Raw genomic sequence first — 20,154 nt, 5'->3', positions numbered from 1 at the left:
TGCTGCTGCTATTTGTGCCACGGGAAATGTGCAGCCCTGCATGTGCATACTTGTCTGGACGCGCCCAGAGATTTCAAATAGGAATCCATAGCATAAAAAGCATTCTGACCTGGCGTGCTCTTTCCGAGTTGTTGGCAACAAAAGGTTTGCTCTCTCATAGTCAAAAAACAAGTACAAGCTAAGAGCTGGTATTTTCAAAGGGGTGCCTTGAGTCTAACAAGGTTGAAAACCATTGTTGTAGGCACTTTTTTGGCCAGAGGTGCTGAGTGAGGGTGGGAAGAGCTGCATATGTTCAACCTTTCTGCTGTTTGGGTCCATGTAATCTTAACCTGGTGGCCAATTAGAATGCAACACCACCAAACTGCCTGGTATCATTTTACTCTAGAACCTTGCATCTACACAGACAGGGAGAATTTTTTTACACTTTTAAGGGAAAAAAAAATAAGAGTTTTACGTGTGTTCACAGCACTCAGCATTTTTTCTTTTTTTAACTTTCCTTTCTGGTAGGCAATCAATGTGATGAGTGCCCTAGTGGATTCTATCTGAATGCAAGAAGTCCCAGGACTCAGTGTTTGCCCTGCTCCTGCAATAATAACATTGATATGACAGATCCAGAATCCTGTAACAAGACTACAGGAGAATGCTTAAAATGCTTAAACAATACACATGGGCCCAACTGCCAATTCTGCAAGCCAGGCTACTTTGGATCTGCCCTTATTCAGAGCTGCAGAAGTAAGTAAATAATTCAGTTACAAACAGATATTGCCACCAAGATTGTGCCTTAAGGAACTCATGGTGCACAGAGAACTTGGCTTTTACGGAGCTAATAAGACACTTCCTAGGAACTGAGCAACTCATACTATATTGGACAAATGCCTGTTAATGGCACTACTATCATGCTAGCACTGTCAGTTAAATTCTATTATTGCTATTCTTAGTCACCTTTTTAGGTTTCTTTACACTGTACATGTCTCATGGGAGGCAGTTTTCTGAAGTGATCATGCTATACTCTGCTCTTGGAAAACAAGCATATGCTCATTCTCTTCAGGGAGGAATCAGAGCGGAAGGAATTAAATTCATTTCAAATTCTGGTATAGTTAGTTATTCTCTGCATAATAACGGACTTTCTCTTTCCAGAATGCACTTGCAATCTTTCAGGCGTGAGCCCAGCAATATGTCCATCTGAAAATGAAGCTTGCCTCTGCAACCCAACAACTGGAGCTTGCCCTTGCTTACCTAATGTGATAGGTTCATTGTGTGACCAATGTGCTCCTGGCTACTGGAACCTGGGTAGCAGGAAAGGATGTCAGCTCTGTGGCTGTGATCCAAACAACTCTCAAACTAACCAATGCAACCAGGCAAGATAACAGTTCTCTCACAGCTCACATTTGGCAATGATATGTTGAAAGGACACAATCCAAGACTCTCATAACTTTTTTTTCAAATCTTTGCTTTGCTCCCTGGTAACAACAGCCTCTTAGAAATCTTAAATTGCCAGAAATTGAATTAAATGTGTCATGTTTTAGTCCATCATGCATTACAGGCTGACTTGTTGTGATGGGATTGCTCTTGAGCAATGAGTTCTTTAAATTTGTGCTTCCATATGGAGCACTGAAGTACTGTGAACCAGATCCAGTTTGGTCTTGGGGATGCCTACATTTAGGTTTTCCAGCACATAAAATCTAAGCATCTTTTACCCAAGACAGTGACTTATTTGACTAGATTAAGGCACCTAGGATCCCTATACAACCAATGAAGTAACTTGGGTGCTTCCTAAGAACAATCAAATGTGACTAAGGTTCATTGTGTAGGCATGCTAACCAGATCATGGTGAGAACTAGGCATCTCCGCGGGGCAATTCAGAAAACCTAGAGGCATGTAGGACTAGCCAATAGGAAATGTTAAGCCTAGAGATGTTCCTGAACTCCCTGCTCCTCTTAAGACTTTAGATGTCTGATCAGGTTGTATAGTCAGCATTTATAATCACTTATTATCCTCATTGACTGGTGGAGCTAGCAGGTGCTTTTGGCCCAGTAGCCTAGCTGTTAGAGTACTCACCCTAGAATAAGAAACCCTGGGTTCTAGGCCTTTTGCAGCCTGACTTTAATCCACTTCTTTCACTTCCCAGGGCAGTGCCCTAATTATTAGCGCTTAAAACAGGATGCATGTGACATTCCTCCAACTATCCTGATGCAGCTGGCCACTGGGGCCATGTCCAAACATATGTGGATGTTTGGTTCGCTAGGGATAACTTGCAGCGGCACACCTTGTGCCACCACTAGTTGTCCCTGGGGAATGCCTGTACTATGCATGCTCTGGCATGTAGTAAGTTACCCTGGGTGGGGTAGAGGAGGCTGGAGCCACCACTGGGCTGGCCCCAGCAGCCATACCTGGGGTCCTGGGGGCCTCCTAGAACTGCAACAATGGTGATCCTGCCACATGAAGCCTGGCTAACAACAGAGCATGGCTCTACCTGGCCAGGCTCCAGCTTCAGGTGGCACACACGGCCACTGTATGCACCACTTCCACCTTTTTTTTCCCCACGTTTTTTTGACCTCTGGATATCCCCAAAAACCCTGGATATCCCTAGAAACCCTCTGCACTGTTCCCTTGTAGCACGGAGAACAAATGAACATGTGGTATGTGGCATCTGCGGCACCACATACCACACAGCCACCCTCGTCTGGACGCGGCTTGGGTGGCCATGAAGGTAAGAGTCTTAGGGACAGAATCAAAGAAAGCAAGAGGGAGCCTGACTGTAGCCTCATGATTATGCCACTCCTCTAAGGGGAAGTTGTGGATTCAAGTCCCTGCTGCCAAATTTATTTGTTTGTTTAAGCAGTGCTTGTCTAATATCACATGCAGGACCATAACTAGGCTTTCTGAGGGAGTACTGTAACCACTAAGCCACAGCAGCTTACTTTTTTTTGCTTGCTTTGCTTCTGTTACATGATTTGTCCTCTTAGTTAACGAGTAGCCAAGCTTCAGTTGGATGGGGAAGGTGTGAGATTTCTTCATCAAACTCATTCCCTTAAGTGTAGTGATTTTGTGGGAGACATAGGTTCAAGTCAGTTCAGGTAAGGAGGGTATAGAACCTAGTTCTCTCAGTTCCTGACTGAGCGTGCTAAGCTATTGAGTAAAAGGTAAGCAGAATCACCACTTCCTCATTATTTTTACCTGAATTCAGTGATGTTGATACAGGTTGGGCATGCTCATAGTATACCTAATCAACAGTGTCTGTTGGGAGACTTAGGTGGAATCTGAGCCTCTGGCATGATCAGTTTGAATGGGGTGTATGCTGGAGTTAAGTGATGAGGTGTTCCACCTGATTCCTTTCTCAATAGGTGCCTATACATGTGCAACTAATGTGCCTGAATAAACTCTGGTGCAGTCTGTGCTGGAGTTTATTGCTCCTGAGCACGGTGTTTACACATTCATCCAGGACTGCAGCATGTTGAGCTGGGGCAGCACAGCCCTGCTGGCTGGGAGCCTGCAGGGGATCAGCCTGCCAGCCCAGAGCTGCTCCACCCTGCCTCAACATGCTGTGAAGGGGCTAGTTGGGCCACGAGGGTGTTACAGTGCAGGTCTAACCAGCAGGCAGTCCCCACACTATAGTACCCTAATGCCCCAACAAGCCCTGGTCACTGTCTATATGTGCATTGCAGTGGAGTAAATAAGTCCACTGTAGGATAGTACTTGGATAGTTAATTAGTTTACTCCAACCTAATAGCTCCACATATGTAGACAGTGACACTTTACTGCAGAGCTAATTAGGCAACACCACAGTAAGCGTCTTGTGTAGATGCCCCTACTGTATCAAAAAGCCCTAATAAAGACACCTGGAGATGCTTTGCAGTTCAAAATGGAGGTGAATAATGATTTTAGGTACTGAGGCTAGGAACAGACATTACACATAAACTGGTTTAAGAGATCAGGAACTGGTTTACACCTGTAACAGAACAGATGTTCAGTGCACATAAACCAGTTTGAAAATTGCTGAAAGCGGTTTGAGATAAACCTAGTTGAATGTAGTATCACACTTAACTGATTTGGGTCAAACCATTTATGCAATATCTGTCCAGACCCCTTGCTGGTTTAAGTTAAACCAGACTCCCTCAGCATCGCACAATGCTCTCTGGGCTGGGCAGGGCTGTCTGCAGAGCTGGCCCCTCCCCTCTGCTCCCTGGCTGGAGCTTAGCAGAGACTGCAGGCATCTGCCTGGCTTCCCCCTACTGCCCCCCCTCCAACTCCCTGCTAAGCAGGGATTGTCCTGTCCCCTCTGCCTTACACAGATACACAGCATTAACTAGCAGATCATATGCTGGCTATGGTCTGTGCTGTGGCAGATGGGACAAAGGCAGAATCAACAGGTAGCTAGTAATGTTTTCTTAATGAACTGATAAACACTGAGTTAGGGGTGATAAACACTGTTATCAATTCCCTGCTGGGCTGATCAGAAGCAGGGGAGGGGAAGGACCCCTCACTAATCAGAGCATTCTGCCAGGGCCTGGCTACTACCCCTCAGCTCAGCATTATGGAAGGGAAGGGAGGGCTGCTCTAGCTCCCCCGCTCTGCCCCTCCACCGCCCAGCTTCTAACCTGAGCCACTGCAAGCATGTGCCTGTATTTCTGGGATGTCTGTGCAGTTACAAACTGATTCAACCTAGCCAGGTTAGACTAACCTGCAAAGATTGAATCAATTCAGGCTCAGGCTGACTAACTAACTAATTTGAATGTCTGTCCTTAGCCTGAATGCATTTTCTCCCTGCTGGCACATGGCTAGATCTTATAATGAAACATACTATTACTGATTATCTGAGTTGTACCAATTATCCAATCTATAATCTCTGTTAATTAGTTTATTACTTGACTAACAAAATGTGTTTTCTAGGATAATCTGTTTCTGGACTCTTGAGAGTCTAAGTTACTTTTTAGGCATCCACAAGTTGTAATCCAAAGATCAGTAGTTTACCCTGTGAGAAATAAGATCTTGATGAAGAAATGTTGTTATATATAAAAGGACAACCCTACCTCATATGGGAGTTGTAAAGGGGGTGCACGTACACCCCCTGCAAAAAAGCACTGCTAACACCATCAGCAGTGCCTGTGGGTGGTCACTGCTCACCACTTCACCGCTGACGTCGTCTGTGGGTGGTCTGCAATCCCTGCTGGCCATTACCGCCACTGCCGGCAGCAGCTGCGGGTGTGTGCCGACCCTTGGTTGGCACTTGCCACCTCCCACCACTGACAGTGCTGATTGCATCTGCAGGAGCTTCCCCGCTTATTGCCACCTCTGTTGCCACCATGCTGCCACTGCCACTGTGCCCCCACCCCAGCCACCAGGGGCATGCACCGTTCATGCTACCTCAGATGGGCTGGAAACAGTCATTCACATTTAAGACGCCCTCCCACGTACCTTGTCAAAGTCAGTATGGAGGTCCAGAGTGTGTGAAAACTTTAATATTAGAAAACTAAAATCATTCCCCTTATCCTTTTTGTTTTCATTTCCATCTATGCTGTTTTCCAAACTCTAGCCATATGATACTAAGCAACTAGGAAACTTGAACCAGATCTCTGTAATCACTGTGCTCCAGAAATGCACAGGAACAGATCTGGTGCATTCTTTGTGCAGCTATATATTGTAAATCTCAGAGAAAAAACATGTCTACTGAAATAAATAGTTATTAGTGTGCTTGGTGCTGTTTCTTCCTCCTATTCATTATATATGTTGTTTACTCTTGACTGCCTTTACAGTTTACAGGCCAATGTCTGTGTAAATCAGGCTACCGTGGAAGGCACTGCGATGAATGTGAGGAAAATTACTTCGGCAATCCACAAACACATTGTATTTGTAAGTACTGCCAGATGACACAGACTGAACCAGAATCTGCAATTGCTTTAATGGTCGATATTCACATTCATATACTAAACAAGATGTACAAATAGAGAAATCGATTTTAATACTTTTGCTTTAGTGTTATACCTGATATTTGGCATAAGGCAAGGTAGATTTGCACCTTGTAGACTAACTAAATTAGATGTGCATAAACTTTCATAAGTAGTAGCTTAGTCCATCAGACTAACATGGCTAAGTACCTCTCTAAACATGATACGCAACCCTGGTGAATATGTAAGGTTATGACAGAATTGTGAGCTAGAGTTGGAAAAGACCTATTAGATCAAATTCAACATTGTTCAGCCTGGTACATTTTCTAGCTCTTTGTCCTGTCATCTGTGGAGGTCCCAAGGGAGATGGTACTGAGGCTTTTTCTAAGAACACTACTATTTATCCTAACTCATCTCAAGAACAGATATGATCATTTCTTCACTAACTTACAGTCACAAGAAGATGATAGCAAAGTATAGGAGTATACAGATAGAACTAATACATAAAACTACAGCAAACAAAAAAATTTTTATCCTGCTTTATTTGATTAATGAAGTTAAATTCCTTAGACACCTTTGAAAATACCAGCCAAAATGGTCAAACAACAGTATGTCAGTAAAAGGAGGGGCGGGTTGTTTTACTATGCTGAACAGTATTTTCTGGGTTATTTTTTAAAATATTTTATCACTGTTATTTATCTAAAATTGAAAGACAAAAACAAACTTATGCTGTTTTCTGCCTCTGCAGCATGTAAGTGTAACCAGGAAGGAACACTCAACTCATGTGACAAAGTCACTGGAGCCTGCAGCTGCCACGCTGGCATCACAGGGAGGTTCTGTGACCAGTGTGGTCGAGGCTTCAAGCAAGAATTCCCCACGTGCCCTCGCTGTCACCTTTGCTTTGATCAGTGGGATCATGAAATCACTGCCCTTTCTCAAGCTGTTCAAGGGTTAATGAAATTTGCTGCAAATCTGGAAGATGAGAAAGAGACAATGCCCAGCTGTGATACACACTTTAAAAGCTTTGAAGTGATGATTTCTGAAATAGGAAGAATTTTAAAAAGTCCTGTTCTTTCACTGAAAATGTTCTTAAACGTCAAGGATTTCTATGATTACATTTGGTAACACTTTCTTTGTAGAATAGGATTGCACTATACATATTTCTGGGGTGGAAAAGCAGTCTTCCATTGTACATAATTAGTTGCACAGTTTTTTTTAGTCCTATTTCTGATCATGTTACAAGTGTTAGATGATCAATTAATGATGTTCAGTGTACTTGTAAAAAACCCCCAGCACATTTATTATTTATCCCAAATCTATAACTTCATCGCAACCCTGTCAAGTGCAACTGAAATGAGGAAAGAGAAAAGATGGCTTTACTTTCTCACTTCCCCAAAAGCCAAGAGCTCCTGCAGACTGGTCCATCCCCTGGCCTAGCATTATTTTATGTTGCCTCAAGGCTGGTCTAAATTGTGTGTAGCTAAAGGCTTAAGAAGTTCCACTTCTACGTTCTTATATAAATGTCAACCTCCTGTTGATCAGAATCCTTAAGACCCCCACAAAGATTGCAATAGCTGTCAGATCCACTCAGTCAGGCTGGTAATGCAAATACAAGCAGCCCAGAGCCTTTCTTGTGCCAGACACACTGGTTTATACATAATGTCAATGCATGAATGAATCTTGTCTTTACCTTCTACTTTGCCTGCAAAACAGAGAGATGTGTTTATTAATAAGCCAGTCAGCATTTAAATGCATAAATTAATAGCTAACTGATGTGCAAGAGCATTATAGGATCAAGTCATTATATTACTGCATTACTAATATATGACTAATGGAGTACTGGCTTCTCGTACAGAATGAGGGAAATTAAGCTATAATGTACGTCTTGACATTAGTAGACTCTCCATTCAGAGCAATGGACAAAAGGAAAGGGTGCAATGCAGCACTTACTAACACTTTATGTATGAAACACTTAAAGACATTTGAAGAAGCACAAAGCTAAGAGGAAGCACTGGAAAAGAGAGTGGACCTCTCTAGCTAAATACTAAACAACAGGTGAAAGATGTACATTAGACAAGTTAAGAGAACTTGGTTAGACACATTTTTAGTCCAGATTTCAAATCCACAATCAATCATGTGATTGCAAAACTTGGAACTTCTGTTTGCATACACTAATAGTGTGGGTGATACCTAATAAGATGGGTTGCAATTTGCTCATTTTACAAATGCAAATCCATACATGAGCACATACATTTGGGGGTTTATTAAGGCATTTGGTGTTCAGACATTGTTTTCATTACAATTTTTAATATCATTTGGTGGCTTTATGCATTTTGGGAATAGAAGATTAGTAAATCACAATAGGTTTTTTATTATACCAAATCCAACCTTGATACATGAAGAATGCCATCCTTACAGAATATGTTGCTAAAATTGGACTTTACATATATTTAAATGCTGCCCTTTTTTACTTTGTCATAAGAGTGAACTAAATATAATGCCACATTTGAATATTTCTTTGATTTAAGATAAGCTGTTTTCATTTAAAATAATTTGTCTCTCATAGGTAGTGTAAAAATATATTTTCCTTCTTCAGGCAAAAAGTCACTCAAGTGGACCTGTATCACAGTGTAATGAATCAATTTCCTGACCTCATTGGGAACATAGAAGATATTTGGAAAGAAACTGACCAGCTACATGCAGTCCTGCAACAGAAAATGCATCTATATCACAGTTTTAATTATTTGAATCTCAAAGGTAAAAAGGCCAACAGCTACTCAGAATTCATTAATACATTTTATTCAGTTTCACATGCAATTTTTCACCAATTCATTCTGCATGGTTTTCAGTCCTTTGGTTTAAGCACTCCATGATGTTTTACTTTTCTTAAACACCAGCTTCAAAATCTCAAAATTCAGCTATCTTAAACGGGCAGAATGTCAGACAAGTCAGTCATACCAGTCAGAACCCTGGAGAAAGCTGAGCCCAATAGCCCCCTGGATTAGTGGCCTAAATTAAAGGATTGAGAATGAGCAAGTACCAGGGTCCCAATCTTGTTTTTTGATATTGTGACTCAATATAGTGGGAAATACAAATAGTCAAACTAGCTTGGATACTCATATGCAGTACAGTGGCAGTAGCATGACACTTCCCCATAACCAGTTAGCTGCACTATCCCCTGACTGTCCTTTGTAAACCTTTGTAAAGATCTTTCTAAATAAGAGAATTATTTAATCAGGAAGCAGACCAGTTTTGTAACCTCACAGTTTGTACATGAAGGCAAAACAGAGCGCAAGGTGGGAAAGAGAATTGCCCAACATCACAGAGCAGCAGTCCAGTGCTAGAAGTAGAGTTGTATTTATGCTATGTGTTTACATGAACTGTGTTTGCTATTAACTCTTGTTCAGGATAATTTTGATTGGCTGTTAATAGTAGCGGATCTGATGCCTGTTTCATAAGCTAGTCTTTATAACCAAATTGGAAATAATTATGCAGATGCTAGTTCATCCAGTAAGAACAGTAGAGTACCTAACAGCCTACACCTGGAGTAGTCAACCTTTGGTAGACAGGCACTAAGACATGGCCACTGCCACTTTTTGTCTCTGTAGTGACATGGAGAGTGCTCAAACCTGAAGCCCCGCACTGCTGAATGCCTCCATGGGCTGGATCCAATGGTTCCGTGGGCTAGATCTAGGCTACGGTTTGCCAGCCCCTGGTCTACACTACACTAACTGATCAAAGCAATTTACTTCCAGGAAAGACAGACCTTGGAGAACTACGGCTGGTACTTCAAACAGTGCAGCACACAATAAGAAGCATATTTTACAATACTGCCAGAAATTTAAAAATGAATTCCAATTTATAGAAATTCCATATTCGGGGGCGTTTTTTTATTGTTGTTTTATCAGTGACAGGCAGACAATGTGCTCAGGGGTGTACCAGCACTGCTCTAAATTCAGAGTCTCTTATGGTTTCATTTGCATAAGAATAAAATGGGGCAAAGGAAGATAAAAGAAATGAAACATGATAAAAGGAACTAAAGCTCCAGAGACGAGCACAGCTGATTAGGATTTAGAGCTTTCATCTCCTGAGCTGCTTTGCAGTATCCCCTGGTGCTCTGCCTCTCAGTTTGGAGTAGTGCAGTAGAATTTCAACACAGCTTTCCTATGTTATATTTAGGATCATTTCTTGCACAGACTTCCTTAAACCAGTCAGTATACCTGGAGGAACTATTTAAGGGGGTGGCCAAGGAAGATCCTAACCTAAACGACAAACCCTGATGGAACATGGACCTTTGTAGCTCGGACCTTGATGCCCCCTGCTCAGGTGCAAGCCCGTTTCACCTTTTTAACCTTTTGCAGAATAGCACTAGTGTAACAAGAAAAGTTGGCACTCTACTCAAATCCTGCAGGAGAATGGGGGGGAGGAGAAAGTGTGAGGAGGATGCCCTAACAACAGGAGCAGGCCAATGGCTTACCCATGCTAAGAACTGCAAAACAGTCTCTGGCTGAACTGCTGCTGCCTCATTCTCTGCCTGCCAACCCTGTTGCTTTTAAAGTAGGGTGACCATACATACCAGACTGGTCAAGACAGTCCTGAATTTCAGAGGCTGTCTTAGTGTCCTGGCCATTGGTGAAAAATGAAGGAAAAGTCCTGGATTGGTGGGAAACTCCTAGACGTGTCCAGCTCCTGACTCAGGAGCCAGGCATGTGCAGGTGGGTTTGGGTGAATCTTGGACTTTTGCTTCAACTTTCTCCAGGGAGTCCAGCTAATGGGCTGCTCCCTGGTCCAGACTCTGCTGGGCTGTGAGTGGAGTCACTTGCCCAGGAGACTTGGAGGCAGGGTCATTGCCCAGCCCCACTCCTGGAGCGGTAGGGTTGGGGCTGTGTGTATGTTTGTGTCCCCTGCCCAACTCCACTCTTGGGAGCTGTGGGGCGTTGGGGGGGGGGGGGGCGGGGGCAGGGCATGGGTGTGCATGTACAGCTGCACTGCCCTGCCCAGAGCCCTGCCCTCTACCGCCTCCACCCCCATTCTGGATTTCCCTTAAATTATTATGGTCATCCTGTCTTAAAGCAGCAGCAGCAGCTGGGGACTGTTCTGGAGTTCTCCATATGGGAAGCTGTAGGAGTACATTTGCTGCTGGGGCATGGATTCTTTGGGAGGGGCACAAAGCTAGCACTCTCCTAATTTGGTGCCCAGGGCAGATGCCCTTCTCCCCCACTCCTAGTTATGCTACTGCAGACTGACATTTATATAAAACAGTGGTTCTCAACCTGGGGGCTGCATGCAGCCCCAATCAGTGCACTACTGCAGTCCAATCAGTGCACTACTGCAGGCCATGTGACATCCTGTTAAAAAAAGGTAAAGACATTTAACAGTGTAGACATTGGAGGTATTACAGAATACTGATCTGTATTGCATTACTGTCAGACAACAGATGCAACACATTTTTTAAATGGATACATAGGAAGTAAGTTGTGTGGGTGCAGCCCACAACACATGGAGAGCTGCAAGTGTGGCCCACTATGGCAAATAGGTTGAGAACTACTGATCTAAAATTTGCGTAAGGAAGGTTCCCAGTTTAGACTGTATGTTCATTCAATGCCCCATGTACCCATTCGCTTTACTTCCAAGCAGTACTATTAATAGACTGGCTGCCTGGTATCTGAACACCTCAGGAGCCCATCTATAGCTGAGTGCCAGCTCCATGCCAGGGTTATCCTCTACATTTATAGTGGCTTTGGGGAGTGTGATGTGGTCAGGGTGAGGCTAGAAGCAGTGGGAATCCATGTGTTGTCTGTTTTGCAGAGAAGCCACAGAACAGTGGTTCAGTAATGTAGAGACTTCTCCCAAGCATTCATTTGGCTGGCAGTCTGAGAAATGCCAGCATTTAAATGATTGATTAAATTAGAACTGCTGGAAAGGCAAGAACATCAATGTCCTCAAATGAATGTTCTCAATATATAAATACTTATTAAATTAACATCTTTACAGCTCTGGCGCTGGGCTTTGTAGCGGTTGTGACATTAAAACATGATCAATAAGCTTTTCTGGAATGTAAATCAAGTCCGTGGCAAGATGCTGCTTCTAAAATAGAACAACTCTGAGACCTTACCATCCCCTGCTCCTTCTGATTCATAAACTATGCATGTAAAAATGTATGTGGGCTAGTTCATGAAGACGCAAAACATTGTAAATCATTCACACAATGCAGTTCTTCATTGTAAAACAGTCTTTCCATCAAGTACGTAGAGACAAGCCAGAGTCTAGGGGCAGAGTAGTTAAGGTGTCTGTCTTACTACGGTTCCAGAGGCATGTTTTCAAGGCCCTGCTCTGGACTTGTACTGAAGGGAGATCCCTGCTATGGAGGAACCCAGGGCTGTCTGGAATCTGTTGAACCTTCACAACTTTTTCTTGGAATTTTTAGTTTTGTAAAATGTTTGGGTTTCAGAAATCAGTTCTCTTTAAGCTATGCTAAGCTATAGTTTTTTTAAGTAAATACTTTATTTTTGCTCCAAACCTTTGTGTTTCTAACATATATGAAAATTTGAGCTAAACAAGCAGGAAAGATTTGGACTTGAAAGGACTTGCCATGCTTATGGGCTTAACAGACAAACACTATTTTTAAAAAGTGCCATGAAACTGCATTTTTTCCAGAGTCAAGTGAAACTCAGAAATTTCAGCAGTATGTCTAAATTAGCTCCCACTTCAGTAAAACATTTATTTAATTTTCAGAAATTCTGCTGAATAGGGAAAGGATTAAATATCAGAATAAGAGTTACAGAACTCTAGTGGGTGTTACATTTCAACCATACCAAGCTCAGAACAGCATAAATGATAGAGTATGCCATTCCCCTCTAACCCATAATGACATCAGCTGCTGAGCTATTGATGAGTATAAATCAGTATCTGTCAGAACCATTAATCAGAGCTCATTCATACCTTTATATCTTAACTGGCTATATAGCTGGTGTTTCCAAAAATGATGCAGGTGCCACCCAATTATATTCATTTTCAGCTGTCATTAGTTGGCATCAGTAAATCCTGCTAAAATTAAAACACTCTCTCTGGCTGAACAAAGGTTCACAAACCTGACTGAGCAAATCACAGTTCCTGCCTTCTGGGGTATAATTTCCTGTACCATCCACAGCCAAGCCCAGCTGACAGCTTAGTTCAGCCTAGCATTTATCTAGAATGCATTTATTCAATACAATAATGATTGTCAGCCTTGCCTATATAAAATGTTTTTTCTGTTTGTGTAGAGTCTTTCACCAATATCAGAAAGTATTACCAAACATCATCATTTGCTGAAGAGAAAATCAGTGAAATAACTGCTTTGATTAGGGACTCCAGAAACACCAGAGATAAAGTACTTGCTATGTTAGATGATCAAGCCTCAAAAAAGGTTTACGTGTTGGAACAACTCGAGATGATCAAGACTCCAGATATCCATAAATTTAATGAAAAGGTAAAGGGTTGTGGTTTTCTTTAAATGGGGAAAGAAATAAAATACTAGGTTTTGCTGTTGCTAGTCAATAACACAGATCTAAAGGAGTTATTTTTAAGGAAATTTTACATTTATTTTAAATTTGAAAAAGGAGACCTTGTGGGGGTAGGTTTCAATCTAAGCATCAGTATTAAAATACCTGGACAACATGGGCATGCTGGTCAACTTAATCTTTCATTCTTGTGGTTCTTGTGATAAGGCCTTAAAAACAGGCCCTGTCTGCTCAGCATGGACATTAAAGCCCTGCCAAGTCCATAAGCAATCATGTCACAGAATCTGAGCACTGCTCAGGTGCCTAGCATGGCTTCAAGCCTGGTTCCCAACTGTAGCATAGATTTGCCTTTAACTGTAACCAGGCTAAACTAAGCTGGGCTGACAGTTTCTTCATTATTATCCCTTAGTATTTTCACATGATTAAGGTTTGAGTTGTGTTTTAGATATGAACCATCTTTGTCACCAGGCTGTGGTAAGATGGAGTGCAAAGACAGAGTGGTTAAAGTTTTTGACTACAACTTCAGAAGTATGAATTTGAGATCCACTCAGGTCTAGAGCCTGAGGCTACCTCCTGATGACCCAGCTTTAAATGAATTTGGGTAGCAAAGTCCAAGGTAGCCAGATGTGAATACTAGCCATATTATGTCTTTATGCGGGGTTGGCGACAGAACCTGGTGTGCCTTAACAACACTGACACAATAGGTTGCTGAACTTGGGATGACCTTTTTACCCAGTGAATAATCAAGTAGTCATTAGATTTATGGTTGACAAGGCAGTCAATATTTTCAATATACCTGTCAATTGACTGCTTATTTTTGACTGGTCAAAAATTACAGCAATTTTACCAAAAAACCTACATTTTTTATAGTTTTCTTGATGGAAATATGATCTTATTGTTTTCTGACACATTTCTTAGTGGAAAATTTGTGCTTTTTCTGTGTATTATTTAGACCTATTGGCAATTTTTTACAATTTTGACCGATATTTGACTGGTCAATCGATTTAACTTTATTTAACTTGGTATTTGTCAAATACCCAAACTTAGATAGATTCTTTGATGTCTATAAGGTAGATTAGACCTGAAGATCCCCTTTCTGTATGAGTAGCTGTATGAGTAGCTGTGTTGCCTAGCATTCTTGGCCAAGATCTTCCTTCACTGTATCCATCATTGCATTGTTTTTTTGTGTGCTACATACCAGCTGAGTCTCAGCCCACTGTCCTAAAGAAGAGTGTCTCAGTGGCAGTTTGTTTATATAACTTGAGAACTATGTTTGTATCCTTTAGGAAGCAGTCACCAGTCCAGTGTCCCTTACCCCTCCAACCCCGCTTCCCAAAGCTGTTACATTTCAGAATCATTAAGACTCCACACAAGTGCTGCTTCCTAATATTTAATATGGTTTTATTTCAGATTTGTGGACTACCAGGAAACCTGCCATGTGTTATAGCAGATTGTGGGGGAGCTTTATGTCGAGATAGTTATGGAAACAGGCAGTGTGGTGGGCCATCCTGTAATGGAGCTCTTCCTCTCTCTACAAGTGCAGTCAAGAAAGCTGTGGAAACAGACATGCTGTTAAAAAAATTGACTAGCTGGCTACAAGAACCTGAGAAGCAGGTACTGTACCATCAAATCTATCCCATTCTGTGAATTTATTGGCAGGTAAAAAACAATGTAGTGATTCATATGATAAGCATGAGTCATTAAAATTGTCGTGTCCATAAGCTAAGTGCACTATTAGTTTAAAAGAGACACTGTCAAAATTAGTGAGCAACTGGTTATATACTATCATTGTTTTCCAAAGCAAATCTCTATGGCTGCTTGTACATGTGACAGGGTAAGTTTAGTCCCTAAATTGAAACAGTGGGTTTTTAACTGGTGCATTTTTAATTGTGCTGATTAAAAATCCACTGTTTCAATTTAGGGGATTCTGTCACGTCACAGTGATTGGCCCCCATTAGTTCACTCACCTTCCCCCTGCTCCCCCGCCCCCCCCCCACACATTGCCATGGGAAGGCTCCACAAGAAAAAAAAGAGCCATGAGGGGCATGATCCTTTTTTTCCCCCAGAGCCTGCCCACAACTCCCACAGCCGGTGGGCAAGCTGCCAGTGGGCCCTGAGCTGCAGGGGGCCTGGCCCTTCCTTCCTCGGTGGCTGCATCCCCCAGAACCACCCAGGTGGGCTACTAGCAGGCAGGTCTGCTTGGGGGGCACCACTGCCATGGAGGGAAGGACCAGGCCCCCCTGCAGCTTAGGACCCACTGGCAGTTAGCTCCCCAGTTGCAGGAGAAGCAGGCAGGCTCCGGGAGGAAAAAAGAAAAAGATCAGGCCCCTCACCGCTTTTTTTTTTTTTTTCCTCAGTGTAACTTGCCTGCACGAGCTGCCACCGGGTTGCACAACCCCTGAGCTGTGCAGGGCCTGGTGTTTCCTTCCATGGTGGCAGTGCCCCCTGGGACCACCCAGGCAAGGTGCTAGTGGACGGCTGCTGCCTGGGGGCCACCGCCACTATGGAGGGAAGGTCCAGGGTCCCACGCAGCTCAGGGGCTGCTTGGTCCACAGACCGCTCACGCCCTCGCTGCAGGAAAGGCTGGTAAGCTCCAGCACTCTGTGCACTGTCTGTGCCTTCCTGCCTGGGACCGCCCAGGAATGGGCTTGCTTGCCCCTGAGACAGTGCAGAAAGGTGACTTCAGGGCAGCTGGGTGTGCTGGCGGTGGAAGAAAGCAGCAGGGATGGTGCATGGGGTGCTGGAAGCCCACCAAGCCCAAGCTTGTCTGAGCACATCTGGGCTTCCAGCTCCCCATGCACTGTTGCAATTTGTTACGTAGCAAACTAAAATACATTGGATGGGTTTTACTTTGCTACGTAACAAGGTGATTTACAATCTGAATCCTCATTACATGAGGGTTCAGGTGCAGGTGCTCCAAAGCAGAGCACCTTCATTAACTTCTGTCAGCATGCCCCAGGATCAGGGCTGGGCTGATATAGCCCAGCCCTGCCCTCAGTGTTGCCTTCAGAATGAGAGGGGGAGAAGGGAGGGGAGGGAGTTCCAGCTCGGGTTTGCCCAGCCTGCACTGGGGGGTTGGGGAGGGTGGATTGGAGTCCCCCCACATTATGGTTCAGTCCACCTGCCCCACCCTCCCCAAATGGAACTCCCTCCCTCCTTCTCTTCCCCCCTCCCATTCTGAAGATAACACCAGAGTTGAGGGTGTGGGGGGAGGTTCAGACATGCAGCTACTCCAAACTAAAACTCAATCCTCCAGCCCCCAGACCCAACAGCAAACATCTACTGAGTCTGGAGAAATGCTGTAACTCATGGCACTTCATGCAAAGTTCCATGAGTTACAGTGGGGAGCTACATATCTGTCAGCACCCTTCACGTAGTCAGCTATCCTTTAATGACTATACACAGAAAAAGTAAAACTATGTACAAAGGCCTGTTAGCATTGTGAATGGATTAAACTGAAAAAAAAATTACAGATGATTTGTTCTTGCTAGCTTCTTTTAGTCCTAGTCATTAAAGGTCTGCATTTCAGGGAGAAATGTGCTTGTTAATTAGCAACACATCTTTTAGTTTCTCTGAGCCTCAGCTTTCATGTTGCTAAAATACAGAAAATAAATAGCTATACTCTCTCAGGGATATTGTGAGAATCAGTTAATATATGTGAAGCATGATATGAGAGAAGCAGCAGAAAAGGAAGCTATTGTCATTGTCCTTGTGATTAGATGGAAACTGAATTTCCTTTCTCCTTGGAGTGCAGAAAAGCATTGCTTGGAACTTTATATAAAGCAGAGTATGGCCCCTAACAAAGAAAATACTTGTTTTGTTCTTTAAACTGTTAGATCATTACTAATTAAAGAAAATCCATCAATTCAGTGCTTACAATGAATGGAAACCTACAACTTTTCAAAGCATGTTTTTAAACTCTGATAGCCTTGACAGTGTCCCTTTAAATCTAATTTTAACATTAATTCCAAGAAGATGGGGGAAATATCATTACAAGTTATATCTTTTCTTTAATATGAATTTCCATACAGTATATATTTGCAATATTGAGTGATGTACAGCATCTTGTTTTAGAGCTGTAGGCTTTTTAACTTCAATATAGCAACCTTTGAGCTGTGTTTGGAAATGGAAGGATGATGTTGTTTAGTCTTGGGTCCAAATGAAGCTAATCTTCCCACTAAGTTCTGCAGGACCAGCATCTGTCCCTCAGTCTTGTATAAGGATTGTTTTAGTGGTTTCAAATGGGACCTAAGTTTGCCAAGCAATGATACCACTATATCTAAAAATATTTCCAGATTGGAAGCATCAGAAAAATAGCAGAAGACACCAAGTTGAAAAGCTCACAGTTAAATGGGAAACTAGAGAATGCTAAGAATCACATTGAAATGGACAGAGAGATCACAAAGGAATTCATCAGGAAAGTGAAAGACTTTTTGTTAGGTAAATATGTAAGGAAAGTTCTTCTTTGACTCTTATTTCTTTTGTTTATCTCAATATAGTATGGCATTTATCTCTCCAAGCTGTAACATGATGCTTCATCATGTGCAGCTCTAGAGGGCACTGTCTTTTCCTCCTGTGAAAACGGCATTCAACATCCTTGTCTGATCTGCTGTCTTTTATCAGATCTGAGCAACCTACTTCCTCATTTTACTGTTTCCCAGATTTCCCCCCACTTTCGGCATCTGAGTATTTGGGATTTTTTTCCTCCCTCAGAGATCTATTAAAAGTCCTGGCTGTCGCCATGTATTCAAGTGTTTCATTTGAAGCATGTATATCCACTGACTGCTGGCTCACATGAGTCATGCACCATTGGGATAATTTTTTTTTCCCTCCAGTCAAGCTGATGAGGCCTATAGCAGTCTTTCCAACTCCCATCTCCTGGCCAGAAAATACATTATCTCTGAAGATCCATATGTGGAATGTGATAAAAAGTAGCTGATGAGGAGATCAGCCAGGCCAGGGCACAGGGAACACTAATCTTTCCTTTCCCCATTATTCCTGCAATACTTATGTGCATGATAGTGTATTGGCCCAGCCTTGAATAGACCAGCAGAGTGCAGTTGTGAGGGCAAGTCAGTGGAGGAGCAGAGGAATGATCCGTATGCCAATCTAGCAACTGTAACATGCTGTTCAGGTGGTGCAAAGCAGCTGCACCTGGTACTTCTGCCTACACGTACAGGACATCTGCATCCTCACACTTGGGCTCCTGCATGGAGGCCAGGTTTTACCTTCCACTTATGTAAGCATCTGAGCACCTTTTGTATTGAAGCCTTCCTCTAAGGCACTTCCAAGGCACCAGGCTGACTGTAAGGTCAGGAAAGGAACTGTAGTGTTTACACACACACACGCGCGCGCACTTCAATGAGTATTCCTGCCTGCCTGACTTCCTTGTTTCCTCCATCCCTCTGGGAAATTGTACGCACAAAACAATGAAGTGTGGTCAACTGTTATGATTTTATTCTGAATTCAGGGGTGGATTCAGGATTTGGCGAAGGGAGTGTGGAAGCAGCCACTTGTGCTGCAGAGGTACCTGCACTGTGCTTCCAGCCTCTTCCTCCCCACTTCCCCGTACCTACAAGTGTGGGTAGACCATAACAGCAAAGCCTCTGGGGACTTTTCTAAAGAAAATCCCCTCCAAAAAGTATTTGGAGGCACATCTCTTTCCATCCTTTGCCTGCTGCTACTACTTTCTCCATAGAGCCCCTGCTAGCTGGGATCCCCAACTCCTGCCACCCTGCTCTGGGCCCCGCTGGTGCTGGCCCTGGGACACCTGCATGGGGGCTCCACTCCCACCTGGCTGCTGTTGGCTCCCATGCGCCCATTCACTTCCAGTGCTCCCGCCCCAGCCCTGTGGTACAGGCGGGGAGCAGCACACAGCCATGACCCCATGCTCACCTGCAGGGAACGAGCTGGTGCTTAGTGCGGGGGAAAAGCACCCCCACCCCTGTGGCTAGTGCCCCTGCTGCAGCCACTCACAGCCTGCATGAGGCTGTCCTGCCTCTCTACCACATCACCGCCACCCCATGAGGCAGCAGTGGCAATGGAGAGCAGGCACAGGCAACTCCGCATGGGCTCCAGCCAGCTGCAGCATGGGGCTCTGGCCATGGGGAAGGGGAGCGGCTTTTCCCCCCACACTGAACACCAGCTCATTCCCCACTGCCACTCCTAGCCTGGGTGGCGGAGATGCAGCAGAGAGGCAGGACAGCCCCGTGCAGGCTGCGAGCGGCTGCAGCAGGAAGCGCTGGCCATGAAGAGGGGAGGCTGCTTTTCCCCCATGCTAAGCATCAGCTCATTCCCCATGAGCAAGCATGGGGTCAGGGCTGTGCGCTGCTCCCCATCTCTACCGCAGGGCTGGGGTGGGGTACTGGGAGTGACTGGGCATGTGGGAGCCAGCAGTAGCTGGGTGGGAGCATGGGGCCCACGCCAGTGTCCCAGCACCAGCAGGGCCCAGAGCAGGGTGGCAGGAGCGTGGGGTCCTTTCCAGCAGGGGCTCTATGAAGCCAGGTCAGCTCCCCCCTCTCCCTGCTGGTGCAGCCCAGCCCACCTCCAGAGACCCCTGCCAGCCCACACCCCATGTTCCTACTGCCCCACTCTGGGGCCTGCTTTCACTGGACCCAGGACACCAGTACAGGCCCCATGGTCCCACTCCCTTCCACTCCCCTCCACCCCCACTGCCGCTTTCCTGCCCACACACTGGCTTCTGGCTGCATGGCCATACCATGGGGCTTAGCAGGAGCTGGCTCTGCCCCAAAGACTGGGGTGATCCCTGC

General features: G+C 44.2%; 1 protein-coding gene across 6 annotated transcripts in view; it reads left to right on the top strand.

Moving 5' to 3' along the window:
• The window catches only part of LAMB4 (laminin subunit beta 4), a 96,964-nt gene that overhangs the window by 64,777 nt on the left and 12,033 nt on the right, over positions 1–20,154 (top strand). For all 6 annotated transcript variants that reach the window (XR_016441731.1, XM_090042041.1, XM_090042040.1 and 3 more), the window contains 8 exons: positions 508–732; positions 1,138–1,358; positions 5,754–5,850; positions 6,634–7,006; positions 8,482–8,642; positions 13,148–13,353; positions 14,795–14,998; positions 17,680–17,824. Coding sequence is in view for 5 of the 6 variants with exons in the window: in XM_090042041.1 (XP_089898167.1) it covers positions 508–732; positions 1,138–1,358; positions 5,754–5,850; positions 6,634–7,006; positions 8,482–8,642; positions 13,148–13,353; positions 14,795–14,998; positions 17,680–17,824 (1,632 nt within the window). In the remaining variant the exon portion in view is untranslated. The remainder of the gene's footprint in view (positions 1–507; positions 733–1,137; positions 1,359–5,753; positions 5,851–6,633; positions 7,007–8,481; positions 8,643–13,147; positions 13,354–14,794; positions 14,999–17,679; positions 17,825–20,154) is intronic.

Source organism: Crocodylus siamensis, chromosome 4, assembly GCF_052110815.1.
Source record: "Crocodylus siamensis isolate JL-2025a chromosome 4, ASM5211081v1, whole genome shotgun sequence".
Taxonomy (NCBI): domain Eukaryota; kingdom Metazoa; phylum Chordata; order Crocodylia; family Crocodylidae; genus Crocodylus; species Crocodylus siamensis.
The sequence above is the reverse complement of the archived record's forward strand: the minus strand, read 5'-3'. Positions and strand labels throughout refer to the sequence as shown.